Here is a 21186-nt window from a genome sequence, read left to right as displayed (position 1 = left end):
CCCCTTCTCCTCTCTGATTGGCTGCCGGGCTGATTTGTATCTCTTTGCCTGGTCAGTTTCCGGTCGGTGTCAGCAGAGGTGAGCTGGGCGAGCCGTGGGTTTGTGTCGACACACACAGTCGGGGTGCAAGCTTGAATGTTCCTCCAGATCTCACTCGACATTGTCCCCGCGGGTTTCATTCGCTTTGCTACACCCCAGGCCGGATCCTCCCCCTAAATTTCTCTCATCACACACACACACACACATTCTCTCTCAAGGTTTCCAAAATCGTCGGGACGTTTGCTAGCTTTCCTTCTGCACGACCTGACACTCCAGCCCAGTAATGGGCAATCGAGACCGGGGTGTTTTGTTCCCCATGACTGGCCCTCCTTCAGCTCAGCGGGCCCGCAAGATTGAAATCGGTGCTATCCACTTGTGCTACCGTGCTGCCCACCCAGCTTAGTTTGTTGGCTAACCGTTGACCTCACGGCGCCGAGGACCCGGGTTCGATCCCGGCCTCGGGTCACTGTCCGTGTGGAGTTTGTACGTTCTCCCCGTGTCTGCGTGGGTCTCACCCCCACAATCCCAAAAAGACATGGAGGGTAGGTGGATTGGCCACGCTAAATTGCCCCTGAATTGGAAACATTTAAAAAAAACATGAGCCCATTAAGATTAAATACATTTAATATGTGCCGAATATTTCTTTAGCAGTACGTGCTTGATCATTTTTATAGTAATTGAACTGTCATCAACTTCAAATGGTAAAACCAAAATGGATGTTTGCACTTTGGACACAGGGACGCGGGGCTCTCACAGTCAGTTGTGTACAATCAGCATTCACCTCACTTCACTTGCGAATCACTTCGGTCGTACGGGCAGGAAAAAACTGCGCAGACAGAAATCAGCGGCGGCGATCAATAGCATGTCTTGTGGGCCGCAGATTGCTCACCCCTTTCCAGCGGACTGCTGTGTAACCTGCTCTTGTGATCTAAGGACTTTATTCTTTCATGGGCGGGGAGGGTCACTGGCCAGGACAATATTTGTTGAGCATCCCGAATAGCCCCTTGAATTGAGTAGCTCGCTGGGCTATTTCAAGAGGGCAGATGCTGACGATCTGGAGTCACGCCGAGGCCAGACTGAGGAGGGCAGATATCTTCCCCGGAAGAACGTTAGTGAACCAATAAGCAACGATAGTTTCACGATCACCATTGCCGAGACTAACTTTACATTCCAGGATTTTATCAATTGAATTTAGCACTGCTGCCTCACGGCACCGAGGTCCCAGGTTTGATTCCGGCTCTGAGTCACCGTCTGTGTGGAGTTTGCACATTCTCCCCGTGTTTGCGTGGGTTTCACCCCCACAACCCAAGGATGTGCAGGGTAGGTGAATCGGCCATGCTAAATTGCCCCTTAATTGGAAAAAAATAATTGGGTACTCTAAATTTGCAAAAAATTTTGAAATTAAATTCACGGCGTGTGGCACAGTGGTTAACACTGGGACTGCGGCGCCGAGGACCCGGGTTCGAATCCTGGCACTGGGTCACTGTCCATGTGGAGTTTGCACATTCTCCCCATGTCTGCATGGGTTTCACCCCCACAATCCAAAAATGTGCAGGTTAGGTGGTTTGGCCACACCTTATAGGCAGCACGGTAGCACAGTGGTTAGCACTGTTGCTTCACAGCTTCAGGATCCCAGGTTCGATTCCCAGCTTGGATCACTGTCTGTGTGGAGTCTGCACGTTCTCCCCGTGTCTGCGTGGGTTTCCTCCGGGTGCTCCGGTTTCCTCCCACAGTCCAAAGATGTGGAGGTTAGGTGGATTGGCCATGCTAAATTGCCCTGAGTGTCGAAAAAGGTTCGGTGGGGTTACGGGGATAAAGGGGATAGGGTGGCATCATGGGGCTTAGGTAGGGTGCTCTTTCCAAGTGCCGGTGCAGACTCGATGGGCTGAATAGCCTCCTTATGCACTGTAAATTCTATGATTCTAGAATTGCCCCTTAATTGGAAAAACAAATAATTGGATACTCTTTAAAAAAATTTTAAAATTTATTTAAATCCCACTCCATAAAATTGTAATAACCCCAACACCCCAGGGTATTTGAGACCAGGTACAGAGACATTCCTGAAATAAAAGTGGAAAAATGCTGGCAATGTGGAGAGAGGAAGTCAACCAATGGCCGAACATTAGAACTGGATTAGGAGATGCAACAGGTTATGAGAGAACGCTAAATTGAAGTTAAGAGGGGGGAGCATCTAGGATGACATATGGCACCCATATGGTGGGTGGGGGGATGAAGTGGCAAGCGAATGGGATATTAAAAAATAAAAATGTTCATTTATCTAGCGCTTTTCACAATCGCCAAATGTCTCGGAATGCTTTACCCTAGATGAAGTGCTATTGAAGTGTAGTCATTGTTGTGGGCAACGTGGCCTCCAATTAGTGTTCAGCAACCGTCCACCAACAACAAAATGTGATGACTAGGTATACCGAGTCATCAAATTTTGTTGTTTGTGATTGAGGGATAAATATATCCGGGATGCCTGGGGAGACCTCCCCTGCTTGTCCTTGATATGTTGGCCATGGGGGATGGATATGTTATGGCCACTGCAACAGGCAGATGCTCCACATGGTCAGCAGTTCCACGCTCCCAAGACTCTCGGGGTAAAGGAGTGGAGTTGAGAGGGGAACTGGAGCTTGGTGCTGATGTCTAGCTGCCAAGCATCCGCCTCGTGTTACTCTGGGTGTTCGTGGCCAATTGCAAGATTGGGTTTCCTCCGGTTGCTCCGGTTTCCTCCCACAGTGCAAAGGTGTGCAGGTTAGGTGGATTGGGCCATGATCAATTGCCCTTAGTGGCCAAGTGTGTCCAGGTTAAGTTATGCGGATAGGGCAGTGGAGAGGGTTTAAGCTTAAGGCTTCACTTTCAGCGAATCGGTGCAGACCCGATGGGCTGAATGGCTTCTTGTACTGTGGGAGTTCCATGATTTCTACTCTCAGTTGAGACGGACGATCAATCCGGGAATCTTCAAATGGGCTGTGCTAAAGTGATTCCTGATTCCCAGTGAAAGACTTTGCTGACAATGGAATTGTATAATAATAATCTATATTGTCTGAAGTAGCCTTATCCAAATACGTGAAGGTATTTGCAGCTAACAACGCAGAACTTGGGCCACAAGAAATGTTTAGAACATTCAATTCCTTTTTAAAAAATAAATTTGGAGTACACAATTATGTTTTTCCAATTGAGGGGCAATTTAGCGTGGCCAATCCACCTACCCTGTACATCTTTTTGGGTTGTGGGGGTGAGACCCACGCAGACACGGGGAGAATGTGCAAACTCTGCACGGACGGTGACCCGCGGCCAGGACCGAACCCGGGTCCTCAGTGCCGTGAGGCAGCAGTGCTAACCACTGCGCCACTGTCGATCATTCAATACCTGAGGAGTTCCTGTTGATCGTGTCTCTTTTCACTCTTGCAGCTGAACTTTAAAAGTCCATGGGATAGCCACTATCAACGACAATAAGACAAAGAATCATGGCTTCTGATGACCATAGTTTGGATTGTAGGTGCTGTTCCCATGACTCCTCGGTGCCAAGCAGCGTACACCAGACACTGGAGGAGATGGACTTTGATAGAGGTACTTCTAAGTTTTTATTACTGATCGGCCATTGAATCAGCAAATTAATGCATTCATACTCTGCATTCACTCAAGGCAATTTCTCCCCTGCGAACATTATCTGTGGTGTGTTTAAGGCAAGTTGGACAGAAGAACATCCATGGAGTGCCCCGAAGTGTCCGGCAGACAGTGAAGCACGGTAGCACCAGTGGTTAGCACTGTGGCTTCACAGCGCCAGAGCCTCAGGTTCAATTCCCCGCTGGGTCACTGGCTGTGTGGAGTCTGCACGTTCTCCCCGTGTCTGGGTGGATTTCCTCCGGGTGCTCCGGTTTCCTCCCACAGTCCAAAGACGTGCAGGTTAGGTGGGTTGGCCATGTTAAATCGCCCTTAGTGACCAAAGAGGGGTTATTGGGTTACGGGGACAGGGTGGAAGTGAGGGCTTAAGTGGGTAGGTGCAGACTCGATGGGCTGAATGGCCTCCTTCTGCACTGTATGTTCTATGTAAGTACTTCTGAAGCTGTTAGTTTGGGATAAATATTGACCGGGACACCAGGAGGACTCACTTGCTCTCCATCAAAATAGTGGCCCTGGGATCTATTCCGTCCCCCTGAGAGAGCAGACGAGGACATCAGCAGGAGATGTTTTATAATCCGAGTGCGTCAGGATAGGGTCGATTCTCCGGAGTGGGGTTTGAACCTGCAACCTTCTGACTTGAGGGGAGAGTGCTAACAGTGGGCCACAGCTGACCGCTTTTTTGCTCAGTGCAAGTTGTGAAACTTGTAAATGTGGATGTTAAAAACACTTGGGCGTGCTCGTACAAGGAGCACGGAAGGTTAGCATGCAGGGAATTAGGATGGTAAGTGGCATGTTGACCTTCATTACCAGAAGCTTTGCTGCAGCTGTTACAGGGCTTCGACGGGACCACATCTGGAGTACTGTGCGCAGTTTTGGTCTCCATATTGTGGTGATATGCATCACTGTAAATACACAAGGGGTCAATGTAAATACACTACGACTAAGTTAATACTAGAGGGAGCACCAGAGACGTCATGACATGCAGACGTACAGCTAATGAACACATAGATTAGGACACGACCAATGGGCAGTCAAGATACCCAGAGGTGACACTACCACAAGGGGGCATTACACAACCCATATATAAGGACAGGGCACACATGCTCTGTCTCTTTCCACAGGCGACACTTAAAGGGTAGGACAGGGGCAGATCAGAAGCATCACACCCACCACGTGGCTTAGAGCAGATGTTAGTTACTACAGTATACGGAGTTACTGTAGCAAGATTAGCAGGAGAGTCGATAGAGAACTGTGCTAATGGTTCAATAAATCACATTGAACTTACTTCAAAGTCTGGAGTATCTTTTGGTCAAAGCAGCATCGAGTTGCAGCCTGTGTTATCCCAGAGTACATAACACAACACATATCTAAGGATATGCTTGCATTGGAGTTGGTACAGCGAAGGCTCATTAAGTTGGTCCCTGGAATGAGATAGTGACGTTTAAGGGGCATCTTGACAAATACATGAATAGGATGGGAATAGAGGGATACGGACCCTGGAAGTGTAGAAGATTTTAGGGCAGCATGGTCGGCGCAGGCTTGGAGGGTCGAAGGGCCTGTTCCTGTGCTGTACTTTTCTTTGTTCTTTGTTTGAGATGGTTGTCCTATTGAGGGAAGACTGAGTAAATTAGGCCTATATTCTTTCGAGTTTAGAAACATAAGAGGCAATCTCATTGTCTGAAGGGGATTTAATAATAATCTTTATTGTCCCAAGTAGGCTTACATTAGCACTGCAACAAAGTTACTGTGAAAAGCCCCTCGTCGCCACACTCCGGCGCCTGTTTGGGTACACAGAGGGAGAATTCAGAATGTCCAATTCACTTAACGTCTTTCGGGACTTGTGGGAGGAAACCGGAGCACCCGGAGGAAACCCACGCAGACACGGGGAGAACGTGCAGACTCCGCACAGGCAGTGAGCCAAGCCGGGAATCGAACCTGGGACCCTGGTGCTGTGAGGCAGCAGTGCTATCCACTGTGCTACCGTGTCCTCATGTTCCTTTTTCGCACAGGAAAGAGAACCAGGGCAGAGAGGGGGTTTGGGGTAGGAGGGGGGGGGGGGGGGGGGGGGGGGGGGAGATGCTTTTGCTGCATCTTCAGTGGCTTGGGAAGGAGAGGATGGCACCAGGGATGAGGGAATGTGTGGAAATATTGGGAGAAACTAGGATTGCTCTCCTTCGAACTGAGGTTTGGTAGAGTTGTCGAAGATCACGATGGGCTTTAATTGAGTGAATGTGGAGAAATTCCCATTTCTCCACATTCAGGGTTAGAGTTCAGAGGTCAGAGGAGTCACATTTAAGATAACAAAATAAATGGCGTGAGGGGACTGCAGGGAGTTGTGACGATGTGGGATGCACAGCCCGGGAGGAGCGCCTGATACTGCGCTCAAGATGGAAGACACCCCTTGACTCGGTTTCTCTTCTTCCTTCGTGTAGGCATCTGGTCAGCCGCCAGTAACGGTGACTTCAAGGGCGTGCAACGATTTGTGGAGAAGGGAACCGACCCGAATATGCCTGACCTGTCAGGCTACACTGCCTTGGTGAGTGATGAATCGACTTACCCCCAGAGCTGACAGCTAGCGCAAACCAATTCCAATTTAGCTGGGTGGCAGAGTCACTAAACGCAAGAGGTTGGAGAAAATGATTCAGGGGGTTGGGAGATGTTAGGTCATCTTGGATGCTGGGCCACGAGCCGTTCAGAGCAATGACATTTACCCGTAGGTCGGACTGAGATAGAATCCCTACAGTGCAGAAGGAGGCCGATTGAGTCTGCACTGACCTTACCTCGGCCCACTCCCACACCCTATCCCTGTAACCCCACATTGATCATGGCCAAACAACCTCCACCTTACCCACACACCACACTACGGGGCTATTTAGCACGGCCAATCCACCTAACCTGCCCATCTTGGAACTGTGGGAGGAAACCCACGCAGACACAGGGGAGAAGGTGCAAACTCCACACACAGACAGTCACCCAAGGCCGGAATCAAACTCGGGTCCCTGGCGCTGTGAGACGGCAGTGCTGACCGCCCTGCTGCAGTACTGCATTCAGTTCTGTCAACCACCTTTTGGGAAAGATATCTAGGCCTTGGGAGAGGGTGGAGGGGAGATTTACTAGAATGGGACCAGAGATGATTGACTGATTAATTAATTTATTGTCACATGTACCGAAGTACAGTGAAAAGTATTTTTCTGTGGCCAAGGGAACATACAGTACACGGTAGACAAAAAGAATAATCGACAGAGTACATTGACAAATAGTGCATGGACAAATAGTGATTGGTTACAGTGCGGAGCAAGGGGCCAAACAAAGCAAATACAGAAGCAAGAGCAACATAGGGCGTCGTGAATAGTGTTCTTACAGGGAACAGATCAGTCCGAGGGGGAGTCGCTGAGGAGTCTTGTAGCTGTGGGGAAGAAGCTGTTCCTACGTCTGGATGTGCGGGTCTTCAGACTTCTGTACCTTCTGCCTGGCGGAAGGGGGATGGATGAAAGACTTCCACTGTTAAAAAATACCTGGTTCCTGTTAAGTGGTGATGTGTAATAACATGCTGCCTGAAGGGGCGGTGGATTCAACAGTGACTCACAAAGGGAGAGTGAATAAATACTGGGACAAAGAGGAGAAAAAGTCAGGGCTTTGGGGAAAGGGGGAGGAGAGGGAAGACGAATTGGGTTAGCTCCTTCCAGGAGCCGGCTCGGGCACGATGGGCCGAATGGTCTGCTGACCAGGCGATTGTGAAGGTTTGATTTAGCTCTTGTTAGCTGAACCTCTGCGTTTACTTTACCCCCAGCACTATGCCAGTCGCCGCGGTGATTATGAGGTCTGTGAGTATTTACTGAGGAAGGGCGCAAACAGCAATGCTCAGACCAAAGGTGGGGCAACCCCGCTACACAGAGCGGCCTACTGTGGCCACCTCACCGTCCTCAAGTTGCTGCTGTCCTATGGAGCCCTTCCTGCCATCACCGACGATGATGGTGCGACGCCTTTGCACAAGGTAATGTGGCAACATTTTCCGAACACGTTCTGTTCCCGGTGCGTCATTCCTTAGTCTCGTAATACTCCCTCCCTTCCCCATCCTGCAACGGTTTCGCTAGGGCTAGAGGTCTGAGGTGTCACTTCCACCCTCGAGGCTGGAAGCAACCTCCCAAATTGGCAGTACGGTGGCGCATTGGTGAGCACTGCTGCCTCACAGAGGACCCGGGTTCGATCCCGGCTCTGGGTCACTGCCCGTGTGGAGTTTGCACATTCTCCCCGTGTCTGCGTGGGTCTCGCCCCCACAACCCAAAAAAGATGTGCATTGGCCACGCAAAATTGCCCCTTAATTGGGGAAAATAAAGAATTGGGTACTCTAAATTTAAAAAAAACTCCCAAAATGTATTTGAATTTCTTCCCCCCCTAGAACATAGAAAATACAGTGCAGAAGGAGGCCATTCGGCCCATCGGGTCTGCACCAGCCAACATGGCCAATCCACCTAACCTGCACGTCTTTGGACTGTGGGAGGAAACCGGAGCACCCGGAGGAAACCCACACAGACACGGGGAGAACGTGCAGACTCCGCACAGACAGTGACCCAAGCTGGGAATCGAACCTGGGACCCTGGCACTGTGAAGCCACAGTGCTATCCACTTGTGCTGCCCACCAGGGTGAGAGATTTCTCTTTGTGGCCACTTACTGGCGATGCGCGGGTCCCTGAAGAAAGCAGTGCCAGGTTCTCATTGCGACAACACGCTGCATTTCTATAGCGCCAGAGCTTAGCAGCAGAAATTTCAAACAGAGTGTGATGCCGAGCATCACAAGATAGTGGGACAGGTGACCCAAAAGGTTGGTCCGACAGGTAAGTTTTAAGGAAGGTCTTAAAAGTGGAGAGTGAGACTGGGAGGTACATAGGGAGGGGATTCCAAGCAGCTGAAAGCACGATGGGGTGGGGGTTGAATGTGCAACAGCCCAAAACCGCAGGAGCATGTCTCAACCGTATCATGGCCAATCTTTAATCCTCAAAGCAGCATGGTAAAGAAAAAAAGGCGATTTGGCGATTATATCCCACCAAGAGCTTGCTGTGCGCAAATTGGCTGCTGTGTGTCCTACACGACAACAATGACTGCACTCCAAAGAGTACTGCATTGGCTGTCGGGCACATTCTTGAGGGTGTGGAAGGGGATTCTACAATGACGAGTCTTGGCCTTCGTAGCAATTGGAAGAATTAGAATCTTTCAGCAGCGAATTGTGAAGAGTTTGTGGGAGGCTTCTTAGCTGAGAGCAGGAGACCCCGGAGCGGTCCATGTTACAGACGGGCTTGTGCGATTTGATTTGTAAGCAGACCACCTCGCACAGCCTGCGTCTTCCGAAAGTCGCAGTTTGGTTTCTCCGCCGCGCACTCCGGTGCTGCTGTTTTCTAATGGGTATATCTTTCGTCCATCAGGCTGCAGAGAGGGGTCACCAGGAGGCTTGCGAGGCCTTGCTTCAGCACACTCCAGCCTTGAGGACGGCGAAGGACAGGAGATCCAGAGCCCCTCACGACCTGGTGGGGGAGCACCCGTCATTAAAGGAGCGCCTGCAGCCCGAGATGCCGACGTGACACCTGCTTGGCCAAGACTCGATGGGTCGGCGTACCTGCCCTTCCCTACCAGAGAGGGCGCTCTCAACACCAATCCTGGATTTGTTGGCAAGGCTGCACCCACACCATCACCTAGTCACCATCTTCCTGCATTGCCCCACAGATCAGTTCGCTGATCAAGGCGTGGCTGGTTAACAACACGCGTGTGAAACCCTCCCTCAACTTGGGGGAAAATTTGATGGGACAGCTGAAGACCAGGATTTGGTTTTATTGTCTATTCAGTGCTACCGTGGAGAGGCCAAACTCTCACCACTTCATTCTATACTCCTCAATCACCGACGCTTTGAGGTATTAAATTGTTCCAGTTGCCTGGCTGTTGTCCATCGCGTTATTTTTTTCTCTGCTTTGTTTTCGCTGTTCGGGTTTTCCTCACCTCCTCTACAAGTTGAAGATGAGGGAGTGATTAGCAAAGTACACGGCTTCGTATGGGGAGATATTGAGCACAAAGATAGGGCGGTTCTGCTGAAGGTTCAGCAAGCCCTAGTTAGGCCTCAGCTAGAGTATTGTGTCCAGTCCTCATCGCCACACTTTAGGAAGGAGAGGGTCCACAAGAGGGGGCGGAAGGACATTTACCAGAATGGCTCCGGGGATGAGGGGGATTTTAGCTCCAAGGTGGGCTGCACGGTAGCACAGTAGTTAGCACAGTTGCTCCACAACTCCAGGGTCCCAGGTTCGAGTCCCAGCTTGGGTCACTGTCTGTGCTGAGTCTGCACGTTCTCCCCATGGCTGCGTGGGTTTCCTCCGGGCGCTCCGGTTTCCTCCCACCGTCCAAAGGTGTGGGGGTTCGGTGGATTGGCCATGCTAAATTGCCCTTAGTGTCCGAAAAAGGAGGTGTGTGCTTAGGGTGGAGTGCTCTTTCCAAGGGCCAGTGCAGACTCGATGGGCCGAATGGCCTCCTTCTGCACTGTAATTTCTATTAAAAAAAAGGTGAGGTTGAAGAAGCTGAGGTTGGCCTCTTCGGAGCGAAGGAGGATGATTTGATCGAGGCGTACAAGATGGTGACATGTTTAGATGAGGTCGACAAAGAGAAGCTGTTCCCATTAGTTATTGGCACAGGACCCGGAGGGAGAGGGCGTGCACCGATTTAAGGCTTTGGGTGAGAGATACGGGGGGGGGGGGGGGGGGGGGGGATTGTGAGGAAGAACGTTTTTACCCAGCAAATGATTGCCCAGCGAATGGTGAATGATTTCAAAAGAAAATTGAATGGGGTTTGTAGGAAATAAACTGGCAAGGTTACAGGGATAGAGCAGGAGGGGGGGGGAATGGGACTGACTAGATTGTTCAATAGAGGCAGCACAGACTATATGGGCTGATTAACCACTTCCTGTGCCAATATGATTATTTTGAAGGCAAGCAATGGAGCTCTCCCGGGTTTCCCATCCAATACTTGCCTCTCAGTTAACGCCGCAAAGAACATGATTTGTTGTGATACAGTGTCTATAAAGTGGCTGCCGCTTTCCTACATTACCACGGCGGCGGATCTTCAGAAGTCATTCCATGGCCGTCTCGAGGTCAGTGTGACAAATCCCGAAGGGAAAGTCTTTGGGAGACCTGTGAGCGGACAGAACGAAAAGGACAATTTGTCAAAGGTCCGTCCATGTGGAACGGGGCGATCGTCTTTCACGAACCGAGTGTGGGGGTTTTCAGGAACGTTCAAAACAGGAGAAATGCAATCGTCGTCACGTGCGTGGATTTTCAGAAATCTGCTGCCAGAGCAAGGACCTAAAGTCGGTGAAAGATTGCGTCGGCTAGAAATTTGTTTCAAGTTGGGGGTGACGATCAGAAATGCCAGATTTTCAGGCTCGAATGGGATTGCGAACGAGAGAGTTGTTCTAATTTTATTTTTACTCGTTCGTGAGATGTGGGCGTCGCAGGCTGTGCCAACATTTATTGCCCATCCCTAATTACCCTTGAGGAGGACAGTTAAGAGTCAACCACATTGCTGTAGGGTCTGGAGTCACATCTAGGCCAGAACGGGTAAGGATGGCAGATTTCCTTCCCTGGGGGACATTAGTGACCCAGATGAGTTTTTACAACAGTGGTTTCATGGTCATCAACAGATTTTTTTTATTGAATCCAAAGACGTGCACGTTAGGTGGATTGACCATGCTAAATTGTCCTTAGTGCCCAAAACAACGTTCGGTGGGGTTACGAGGATAGGGTGGAGGTGTAGGTTTAAGTGGAGTGCTCTTTCCAAGGGCTGGTGCAGGCTCGATGGGCCGAATGGCCTCCTTCTGCACTGTAAATTCTATGATTCTGTGAAATCGCACCATCTGCAATGGCGGGATTTGAACCTGGATCCCCAGAGCATTACTCTTGACCTCTGGATTGCTAATCCAGCGACAATACCGCCGCCTCCCCATAAATCGACGTTCACTGAGCACAAAGAGGGTGGGCATAGCAAACAAAAATCTTCACATTTGTAGTTGAGCAAAAAAATAGACACCAAAGAAATGCTTGGTTTTATGTTGCATTTTTCTACTTGCTGTATCTTGAGTGGTTCACGTGGTGAATTACTGGAGCGAACGCTGTGAAGCAGCTCGAGTGGCTTGTTGGGGGTGGGGGGGGAAGTGTTTGTGGAGGGAGGAGGAACGACAGCAAGATTTGAGAATTAGATTGAGGTAATTTGGGAGATAGGCTGTATTTAGGTTGTAGGTGGAGGCAGTGACATAGTATTGTCACTGGACTGGGTTATCCAGAGAACCCCGGATCCGAATCCCACTGTGGCAGATGGTCACATTGGAAAATAATGAAACTTTTGGAAGTAAAAGTCTGATGTCAGGGCAGCACGGCGGTGCAGTGGGTTAGCACTGCTGCCTCACGGCGCCGAGGTCCCGGGTTCGATCCCGGCCCCGGGTCACTGTCTGTGAGGAGTTTGCACATTCTCCCCGTGTCTGCGTGGGTTTCACCCCCACAACCCAAAGATGTGCAGGGTAGGTGGATTGGACATGTTAAATTTGCCCCTTGATTGGAAGAAGAATTGGGTACACTAAAATTTCTAAAAAAAACATTCTAATGTCGATTGTCGTTAAAAATCCACCAGGGGTTCACTCGCATCTTTTAGAGAAGGAAATCTGCCGACTTTACCAGGTCTGGCCTACATGATCCACAGCAGTGTGGTCGACTCTCAAACGCCCTCTGAAATGGAGGGCAGTTAGGGACGAGCAATAAGTGCTGGCCCACCCACCGACGCTCACGTCCCATAGATTAATTTTGATTGAAAAAACAAGGAGAGTAAGTGTTTGTGAAATGGGATGCGCCGAGAGTTAAGTGTCACTCAGCGGCGGTTGTCGATTTGGAGCACTGAGTGCGTTTCCAAAGTCATTTGGCCTCGTCGGTACGTTCCTTCCGATCAGCCATGCACCAAATTCACTTTACTGCTTCCAGACTGGGGAAATGGGCGGGAAGAACTGGGTCAACAGTCGGGCGAGGAGGATAATCCTGGGCCTTTGAATCATGCGCCCATCGGCAGCGTGTGTTCGGCAGGCCTGGAGGCAGGCGCGATACCCGTTCCCTGTTGCGGACTGTCCTGGATCGAAACAAGCTCTGTGAAGGGCTGAGTGTGGCTGGTGGGGGGGGGGGGGGGGGGGGGGGGGGGGGGGTCGGGAAGACGTCGGGAGGGTCGGCTGGCATTTTTCTAACGCACCACCTCACGGGGACAGCCCCAGCGGAGCTGCCTCGGGAGGGGGGGGGGGGCTTCAGGGGCTGGTTTAGCACAGTGGGTTAAATCGCTGGCTTGTAATACAGAACACAGCCAGCAGCGTGGGTTCAATGGCCATACCAGTCTCCCTGAACAGGCGCCTGTAATGTGGCGACTAGGGGCTTTTCACAGTAACTTCATCGAAGCCTACTTGTGACAATAAGTGATTATTATTATTATTCTTTCCGTGAAAAATAGATATTGAGGGTGAAACTGTACCTCACGTGTCGCGGCAGCACAATCGAGCCCAGAACCTCAGTTCCCCAGTCACATTTATTAATTTTGGTTCATCCCGCCTGGGATCGAGGTTGAAGCTAAAATGTAAGGACCGCCTGGCCAACGGGCCTGCACGCCAACTGCAAAAGCAGACGGGCGATGTAAAATTGCATTCAGTTGGCTCCTTGCTGGGCTAAAGTGCCCGTTTCATTGTCAGTCGGAGCGTTCTAACTCTCGCGCCCGCCCACCGACCAAAATATTGTGCGCGGGGCATTGGGACGCACTCCTGATGCCTTCTCGCCCGGTTTCATATGCTTCCAAGTCAGGCACTCGCCCGCCTAATCGACATACAATTCTGACCCTGCAGCTGTGTGCACGTCACATCTCCAGGATTTGTATACTGCTGTAAGCCCGTGGTTTTCCATCGTAAATCTGCACCTCTGGGCCACCTGATTTCGAATTATTGTGTGTGGCATCTTGGCTGCTACACTTTGAAACTGTTTCATTGAACGGGACGTGCTCCGGGCTGTTCTGAATTCACAAAGGGTGCTGTTCCTCCACTTGCACTAGAATCTGATCCTCATCCGTGTTTCCCCCCAGCTTGACCGGACAGAGCTGGGGCCGGCACCGACCATTCGCACTGTTAGCAGAAGGGCTCTTTCAATCTGCTTCCTCGATGGAACCATGTCAGTGCGAGGTTCCTGCCCGGCTCTCCAGCAGTGCTGACTGCAGAGTCAATTCAGGCACTCGCCCTGGCCCATGGGCTAGCTCGCAGGCAGTTTCAACTCCGAGCTTACCGTGCTGTACCTTTGGCCAATTCCGAGCGTCCCTCTGATCTGTCCTGCTCCCACCACATAGTTCCTTTAATGTGGCCTTGTGGCCTGGCTTCTATGCCCACTGTGTCCCAATGCCAACGTGAGCCTGCTTCTGCCTCAGTGTCACGCCATGGCCGCTGTTACCCCTTGTTACTTGGCCTCGTTTTTGTAGCCTTGTCACATAACGGTTCTACCCCATTATCATGTGACAACCCTTGGACGCTCATTGTTACATGCCTTGATTCCATCGGGGAGCCATGTGACAAACGCCCATTGTTGCCCTCTACCACCTGACCTTTGTTCTGTCGGCTCGTCATGTGACCTTGGTTCCACCCATTGTCACGTGACTCCCCATTGTTGCAGGCTGTCATGTGACTCTCTTTGTTACACTCTTCCCTCTTTCTCTGTGACGTTGCCGACGTTCTGCCGGGGGAAGTGAGGAAGGCAGCCGGCTGGGGAAGGGGTTGGTAGGAGGGGGGGGAGGGGGTGGGTGACATGGGCAATGACGAGCAGCAGCGGTGCCCGGAGGCAGCAGAGGGCTTCGCTCAAGCCCGGTCTGAGAGCGATGCGAAGGCCGAGCAGCTGAAAGGATGCTGAGTGTGCGCGGACTGGCCGCCTTCAGGCCAGAGAGCTCCCAGCTCCATGTGTCCGTGCTCTTCAGAGGTGAGTGGGAGCAGGGGGGCAGGGGAAGGTGTGTGAGGCGGAAATGTTTGTCTTTATACCGCGAGTGGTAATGAGGTGGATTCGCTGCCCATGAGGGGCGGTGGAAGCGGAGATGCTGAACGGCTTCAGAAGGAAATTGGATGGTCACTTGAGGGAAATAAACCTGCAGAGCTATGAGGATGGAGTAGGGGGAATGCAGACTGACTGGATTGCTCTCCAGAGAGCATGGGCCTCCTGTACAAAGCTGGCTCCCTGCTCACCCTGCTCACGTTTATTGTCTCAGCTCTTGTTGACTCTTGATTATCAAGAGGATAGACGTGGCCAGAACATTGACTATCATCGCTGCCTCCATCTCCTTCCAAAATGTGCACTCACTGGTGAATAAAGCCCCGGCACTCGATGCGTCATGATGCTCCCCATTGAACCGAACCAGTTGCTCCCTTCTCTCTGAATCACACCTTTGCCTATCTCCGCCTTTCAATAACTTGCCTTGTTCCTCCCCTCAAACCTCTCATTCAAAATCTTTGTTCTGTACCGCCCACCCATGTATCACAGCTCTCTGCTTTCTTCCCTCAGCTGCAAGGGACAACTCCTCCTCAGTGAGATTGACCTCTTTGTGAACTCTTGTGTTCACCGGCCTCCTTTCCTCTATCAATCCCATCCCCCTTCAGGTGAACTCTTCTACCCGTACTCACTCCCAGCCTCCCTGTCTTGCCCTCTCTATCATTATTATTGCCGATAGAGTAATTCTTTTTCTTCTTAAATTTTGAGTACCCAATTATTCTTTTCTCTAATTAAGGGGTAATTTAGTGTGGCCAATCCACCTACCCTACACATTGTTTTGGGTTGTGGGGGTGAAGACACGGGGAGAAACTCCACACGGACAGTGACCCAAGGCCGGGATTCAAACCCGTGTCCTCAGCGCCGCAGTCCCAGTGCTAACCACTGTGCCGCATGCCGATAGAGTATTTTCCTGGTATGGCCATATTCTCCTGCTTAAGTCTTTCTGTGTCTAGCCCTTGTGGTGATATGCATCACTGTAAATACACAAGGGGTTAATTAAGTACACGTAGACTAGCTAGACACTAGAGGGAGCACCAGAGACATGACACAAGACATTCACCAATGGGTCAGTAAGATAGGACACGACCAATGGGCATTTACGATACACGCAGAGGTGACTACCAAAGGAGGGCATTACACCAACCCATATAAAAGGATACAGCACACATGATCTTCCTCTTTCCAGTGGAGACACTCAGTGAGTACAGACACAGGGTTGATTCAACATCACACCCACCACCTGGATTGTAGCAGACTGGTTCGTCAGTCTGAGTAGCTATAGAAGGATTAACAGTAGTGGCGAATCCGTGTTGAAGCTATCTCCACGTCTGAACCTTCCTTTGTCAGAGTGCACATCAAGGAAGCAGCTTATGCTAAGTCAAGAGCATAATACGACAGCCCTGTTCTTTCAAATTCCCAGATAAGAAATCTTTGGCTGGATCCATCGTGACACTTCTGTAGCTGCCATTTTGCTAGCTGAAATGAAATGAAATGAAAATCACTTATTGTCGCAAGTAGGCTTCAAATGAAGTTACTGTGAAAAGCCCCTAGTCACCACATTCCGGAGCCTGTTCGGGGAGGCTGGTACGGGAATTGAACCGTGCTGCTGGCCTGCCTTGGTCTGCTTTCAAAGCCAGCGATTTAGCGCTGTGCTAAACCAACCCCTAAACTAGCTCACACCGCCTCTACCTCTTTTAATACTCCTCCTCCCCCCCTCTCCGACCACTGTTACACCCTCTCACTAATCATTCATAGTTTCATAGATTCATAGAATTTACAGTGCAGAAGGAGGCCATTTGGCCCATCGAGTCATCACTGGCCCTTGGAAAGAGCAGCCTACCTAAGCCCATACCTCCACCCTTTCCCCATGACCCAACCTAACCTTTTTTGGACACTAAGGGCAATTTAGCACGGCCAATCCACCTAACCTGCACATCTTTGGACTGTGGGAGGAAACCGGAGCACCCGGAGGAAACCCACGCACACACAGGGATAACGTGCAAACTCTGCACAGATGGTGACCCGGGAATCGAACCTGGGACACTGGAGCTGTGAAGCAACTGTGCTAAACACTGTGTTATGTGCTGTCGTGCTTTCCCTCTTCTTCGTTCACTTAAGATTGAGGGACCCAGACTGGAAAGTCTTTGGCTTAACCGCCCATCACCAGGTCTGGCAGGGCTCTGCGGAGGGGTGTCCAGCTATGCCCTTCCATTGCTAAAACCACGAACTGTATTGAACCCCACTCCCCTGCCTCCTCCACCCTCGCCTCCGTTGGTACGTGCGAGGAGCTGATGGACGTTTTCTTGTTGCAAAGATTGAGACAATCTGTTCAGCCGCTACTGTCACCCCCCCAGCTCCACCCTCACCCCACCTCACTGCTCTAGCCTTGAACTCGTGTCTTCCTCTCGATTCATAGAGTCCTGCAATTCTCTCTCTGTTATATTACAGTATTGTAACATATATATTACTCTTGTCTTGCCAAGTTGTTGAAGTATTTATGTGGTCTTCCAGTGATGATGAAGTAATTTAATGAGTAATATAAAATAATCTCGTGAGTTCTTTTTACTTAATACTAAACTAGTAAACAAACAAATAACTGTAGATTAAACTATTAAATAAGATAATGCTGAATACTGATGTCTATTAACTTCTTCTCTCTAGCTCTGTGCTCTGCACTCCAGCCACACTCTCCACTAGGAAAGAGCGGGAAAACCTTTATATAGGTCCTGTAGTGTGGCCATCTAGTGTTCAGTTGCCTGTACTAGCTTAACATAGTCTGATCATGTATTGCTACATACAGAGACCACTACACTATCCAACCTAATCTTGTCCTTGAGGCTCACCTCCTGCACCCTCAACCCTATTCCGACCTTATTATTTCTCATGAAAATTTTCATGCCCACTTTGTGGGCAGCACGGTAGCACAAGTGGATAGCACTGTGGCTTCACAGTGCCAGGGTCCCAGGTTCGATTCCCCGCTGGGTCACTGTCTGCACGTTCTCCCCGTGTCTACGCCGGTTTCCTCTGGGTGCTCCAGTTTCCTCCCACAGTCCAAAGACGTGCAGGTTAGGTGGATTGACCATGCTAAATTGTCCCTTAATGACCAAAAAGGTTAGGAGGGGTTATTGGGTTATGGGATAGGGTGGATTGATGCAGACTCGACGGGCTGAATGGCTTCCTTCTGCACTGTTTGTTCTATGTTCCTGGTCGCTGTATTAGCTGATGTTGCTAATGGTTAATCTGGCTTGTCTCTACCGGTTAAGTCCCTGGGCATGTTTTCTTGCGTTGAATGTGCTATAGAGTTGTGCCTTTGTCAAAGCTGCTTCAGCATAGGCCAACGTCCTCCTTATGCTGAAACTATATGTGCAATTTTGTCTCCACAGTGACCGATCCTTGTGTCAAACGATTCCATGCTTTCCAACAACCCCCTATACCAAGACATCTCCAACCCCAAGGTTGAAGTTTTAATTTAAGGGCGGCGCAGTGGTTAGCACTGCTACCTACGGTGCCGAGGATCAGGGTTCGATCCCGGCCCCGGGCCATTGTCTGTGTGGAGTTTGCACGTCCTCCCCACGTCTGGGTGGGTCTCACCCCCTCCCACAACCCAAAGATGTGCAGGTTAGGTGGATTGGCCACGCTAAATTGCCCCTTGGAGACCTTGGGGCTTTTGACCATTCCAAATTTCATCTTTCCGAGACGACACAAAAGCAGCTCACGGAGTCGATTAAATTCAATTCGTAACTTGGGACTGAAAAAAAACACTCTCAGTAATGGTGACCATGTCATCGGTTGCTGTAAACTGATGCCCTATTTTGCTGAGCCATCAATCATTAATGTGTTGAAAAGTTTGGAACATTTGAAGAGCTTCTCCCTGTGTTAGTGAATGCGTGTGTGAGGTAAGTGGGTCGGATGGCAGAGTGGTAGATGGTAGGGGTGGTGAGGTCAGATGGTTGGGGGGGGGGAGGGTAATGTAGAGTTGGGGTAGGAGACAGACGGGGGGAATCAAGGGATGGAAGGATTTGGAGGGAAAGGTTGAAGGAAAACGGGGCGATGTTTATTAATGTTTGCTCCTCGTTAGAACAAAGGTCACTTTAAGGGTTTGATTACATGATGTATTGATGACACCATCGGCAGTTTGGGTCGGCTAATAGTCAGTCTAGTCTAGCAGCCTGCAGAGAAGACGAAGACACCTTCCCAATAAAGCTCTTTTTTTTATACCTTTGCGGTCCGATCATATCATGGCGGGGGGTGGAGAGAGAGAGTCAAGATTGTTTGAAAGGAGGGCTGCATGTTGGGGGGGGGGGGGGGGGGGTGGCATGCGGTACAGTGGTTAGCACTGCTGCCTCATGGCGCCGAGGTCCCAGGTTCGATCCCAGCTCTGGGTCACTGTCCGTGTGGAGTTTGCACATTCTCCCCGTGTCTGCGTGGGTCTCACCCCCCACAACCCAAAAAGATGTGCAGGGTAGGTGGATTGGCCACGCTAAATTACCCCTTCTTTGGAAAGAAAAATAATTGGGTACTCTAAATGTATTTATTTTAATTTTAAAAAAGGATTGTTTGGAAGGTCAGGGAGGATTCGGGATGGGGGGGGGGGTTCGTAGGGACGGGAGAAATCAGGACTGGCGGGAGGGCGGGAAGGGATTTGGCTGTGGGGGGAGTCACAGGGACGGTGAGTCAGGATTGGTCAGAGGGGGCAGGAGGGGAGTTGATGAAATGGGGAGGGCAGTCGGAGGGTCAGTGTGGGAAGGTCAGGGTAGGTGGGGAGTCGGGATGATGGTGAGGTGTGACGGGGGGATCAGTTGGTTGGTTACCCAGGAATCAAACATGTTTTTTTTCTGCCCACCATTTCCTGAGGGATAATCCAGGTAAGTGAGACAGAACCTTCCGGAGCCTCTGACTGGAACGCAGAGCTGGAGACTTTTTTGGAGGGGCTGGGGCATTGCCCCCTGGAGGTTGAAACCTGTCAGGTAATTGCCACACAGTCTTTAAATTGCAAGGCTAACATTGACCTCTCTGCTTTTGAGTTCTTTGTACTTTGCTGGTTTGCCCTTATTACCCAACATTGTGCTTTTTGATGACCTGCAAGTCTGTACCTCAGATCCCTCTCGTTCGTTACCCCATTCAAACCTGGTTCCCAAGGATTTTCCTCTTCTCCCGAGTAAAAGGCGCCCTCTCACACCTTTCTTCCCAGGGAAAAAGAAGAGGACGAGCTTATCGGAAGAGGACAAGAATGTCAGGTGGAACGAGGCAAGTGGAAAAGTATTATCGATGTGACCTCCTCGGGCAGTTTGGGCATGGGGAGTTGAGGCAGCAGGTGGCATGGGCGTTTGGAGTAGTGTGTGCCGCGTAAAAAGGGTCAATCGTCTGCCGATATCGGAGAGATTGTTGGCATCGTGTGTCAATAATAGCATGTTTCATTTACAGTCGGCGTTTAGAGTTGATCAGCCGGATGTGGCACTGATTAGGATGGGCAAGGTGGGCACAGGTGCGAGAGGGAGAGAGAGATGGCGTTATCGGTACACAGTGAGGCGAGAGAGGGAGAGGTTTTGGAGTGTGTTTTGAGATGCACAGGGGAAGTCACGGCATTGTGTGGGGAGGTATGTGCAGTGCAGTGAGGGTCGTGGAGGAATATGGAGGGGTGTGCAGTGTCAGGTGTACAGGAAGGGGTGTGCAGTGTTGGGTGTACAGGGAGGGGTGTGCAGTGTAGGGTGTACAGGGAGGGTGTGCAGTGTCGGGTGTACAGGGAGGGTGTGCAGTGCCCCATGTACAGGGAGGGATGTGCAGTGTCGGGTGTACAGGGAGGGGTGTGCAGTGTCGGGTGTACAGGGAGGGGTGTGCAGTGTTGGGTGTACAGGGAGGGGTGTGCAGTGTTGGGTGTACAGGGAGGGATGTGCAGTGTTGGGTGTATAGGGAGGGGTGTGCAGTGTTGGGTGTACAGGGAGGGTGTGCAGTGTCGGGTGTACAGGGAGGGTGTGCAGTGCCCCATGTACAGGGAGGGATGTGCAGTGTCGGGTGTACAGGGAGGGGTGTGCAGTGTCGGGTGTACAGGGAGGGGTGTGCAGTGTCGGGTGTACAGGGAGGGGTGTGCAGGGAGGGATGTGCAGTGTTGGGTGTATAGGGATGGGTGTGCAGTGTAGGGTGTGCAGGGAGGGATGTGCAGTGTTGGGTGTATAGGGATGGGTGTGCAGTGTAGGGTGTACAGGGAGGGTGTGCAGTGTCGGGTGTACAGGGAGGGTGTGCAGTGCCCCATGTACAGGGAGGGATGTGCAGTGTCGGGTGTACAGGGAGGGGTGTGCAGTGTCAGGTGTACAGGAAGGGGTGTGCAGTGTTGGGTGTACAGGGAGGGGTGTGCAGGGAGGGGTGTGCAGTGTTGGGTGTACAGGGAGGGTGTGCAGTGTCGGGTGTACAGGGAGGGTGTGCAGTGCCCCATGTACAGGGAGGGATGTGC

General features: G+C 50.9%; 2 protein-coding genes across 6 annotated transcripts in view; both read left to right on the top strand.

Moving 5' to 3' along the window:
* Window positions 1-9595, top strand: ankrd39 (ankyrin repeat domain 39). The gene is made up of 5 exons (XM_038785254.1): window positions 1-78; window positions 3454-3612; window positions 6099-6202; window positions 7457-7660; window positions 9087-9595. Exons 2-5 carry the CDS (start codon window positions 3510-3512, stop codon window positions 9240-9242), a joined length of 567 nt encoding a protein of 188 aa, XP_038641182.1. The 5' UTR covers window positions 1-78; window positions 3454-3509; the 3' UTR covers window positions 9243-9595.
* A 4922-nt stretch (window positions 9596-14517) lies between these two features.
* The window catches only part of LOC119957434 (myoferlin-like), a 127169-nt gene continuing 120500 nt past the window's right edge, over window positions 14518-21186 (top strand). For all 5 annotated transcript variants that reach the window (XM_038785502.1, XM_038785505.1, XM_038785501.1 and 2 more), the window contains exons 1-2: window positions 14518-14675; window positions 19930-19985. In XM_038785502.1, coding sequence (XP_038641430.1) covers window positions 14603-14675; window positions 19930-19985 — 129 coding nt within the window. In that variant the 5' untranslated portion in view covers window positions 14518-14602. The remainder of the gene's footprint in view (window positions 14676-19929; window positions 19986-21186) is intronic.

Source organism: Scyliorhinus canicula, chromosome 26 (genome assembly GCF_902713615.1).
Source record: "Scyliorhinus canicula chromosome 26, sScyCan1.1, whole genome shotgun sequence".
In the NCBI taxonomy this organism is placed as follows: domain Eukaryota; kingdom Metazoa; phylum Chordata; class Chondrichthyes; order Carcharhiniformes; family Scyliorhinidae; genus Scyliorhinus; species Scyliorhinus canicula.
This window is presented reverse-complemented; position numbering and strand designations above follow the sequence as displayed.

Excerpts from the sequence above, each read along its gene's own strand:
- ankrd39 (XM_038785254.1), top strand. The coding sequence starts at position 3,510 with ATGGCTTCTGATGACCATAGTTTGGATTGTAGGTGCTGTTCCCATGAC. Across the intron at positions 3,613-6,098 it reads GGAGATGGACTTTGATAGAG|GCATCTGGTCAGCCGCCAGT; the intron begins GTACTTCTAAGT and ends TCCTTCGTGTAG. Across the intron at positions 7,661-9,086 it reads GTGCGACGCCTTTGCACAAG|GCTGCAGAGAGGGGTCACCA; the intron begins GTAATGTGGCAA and ends TTCGTCCATCAG.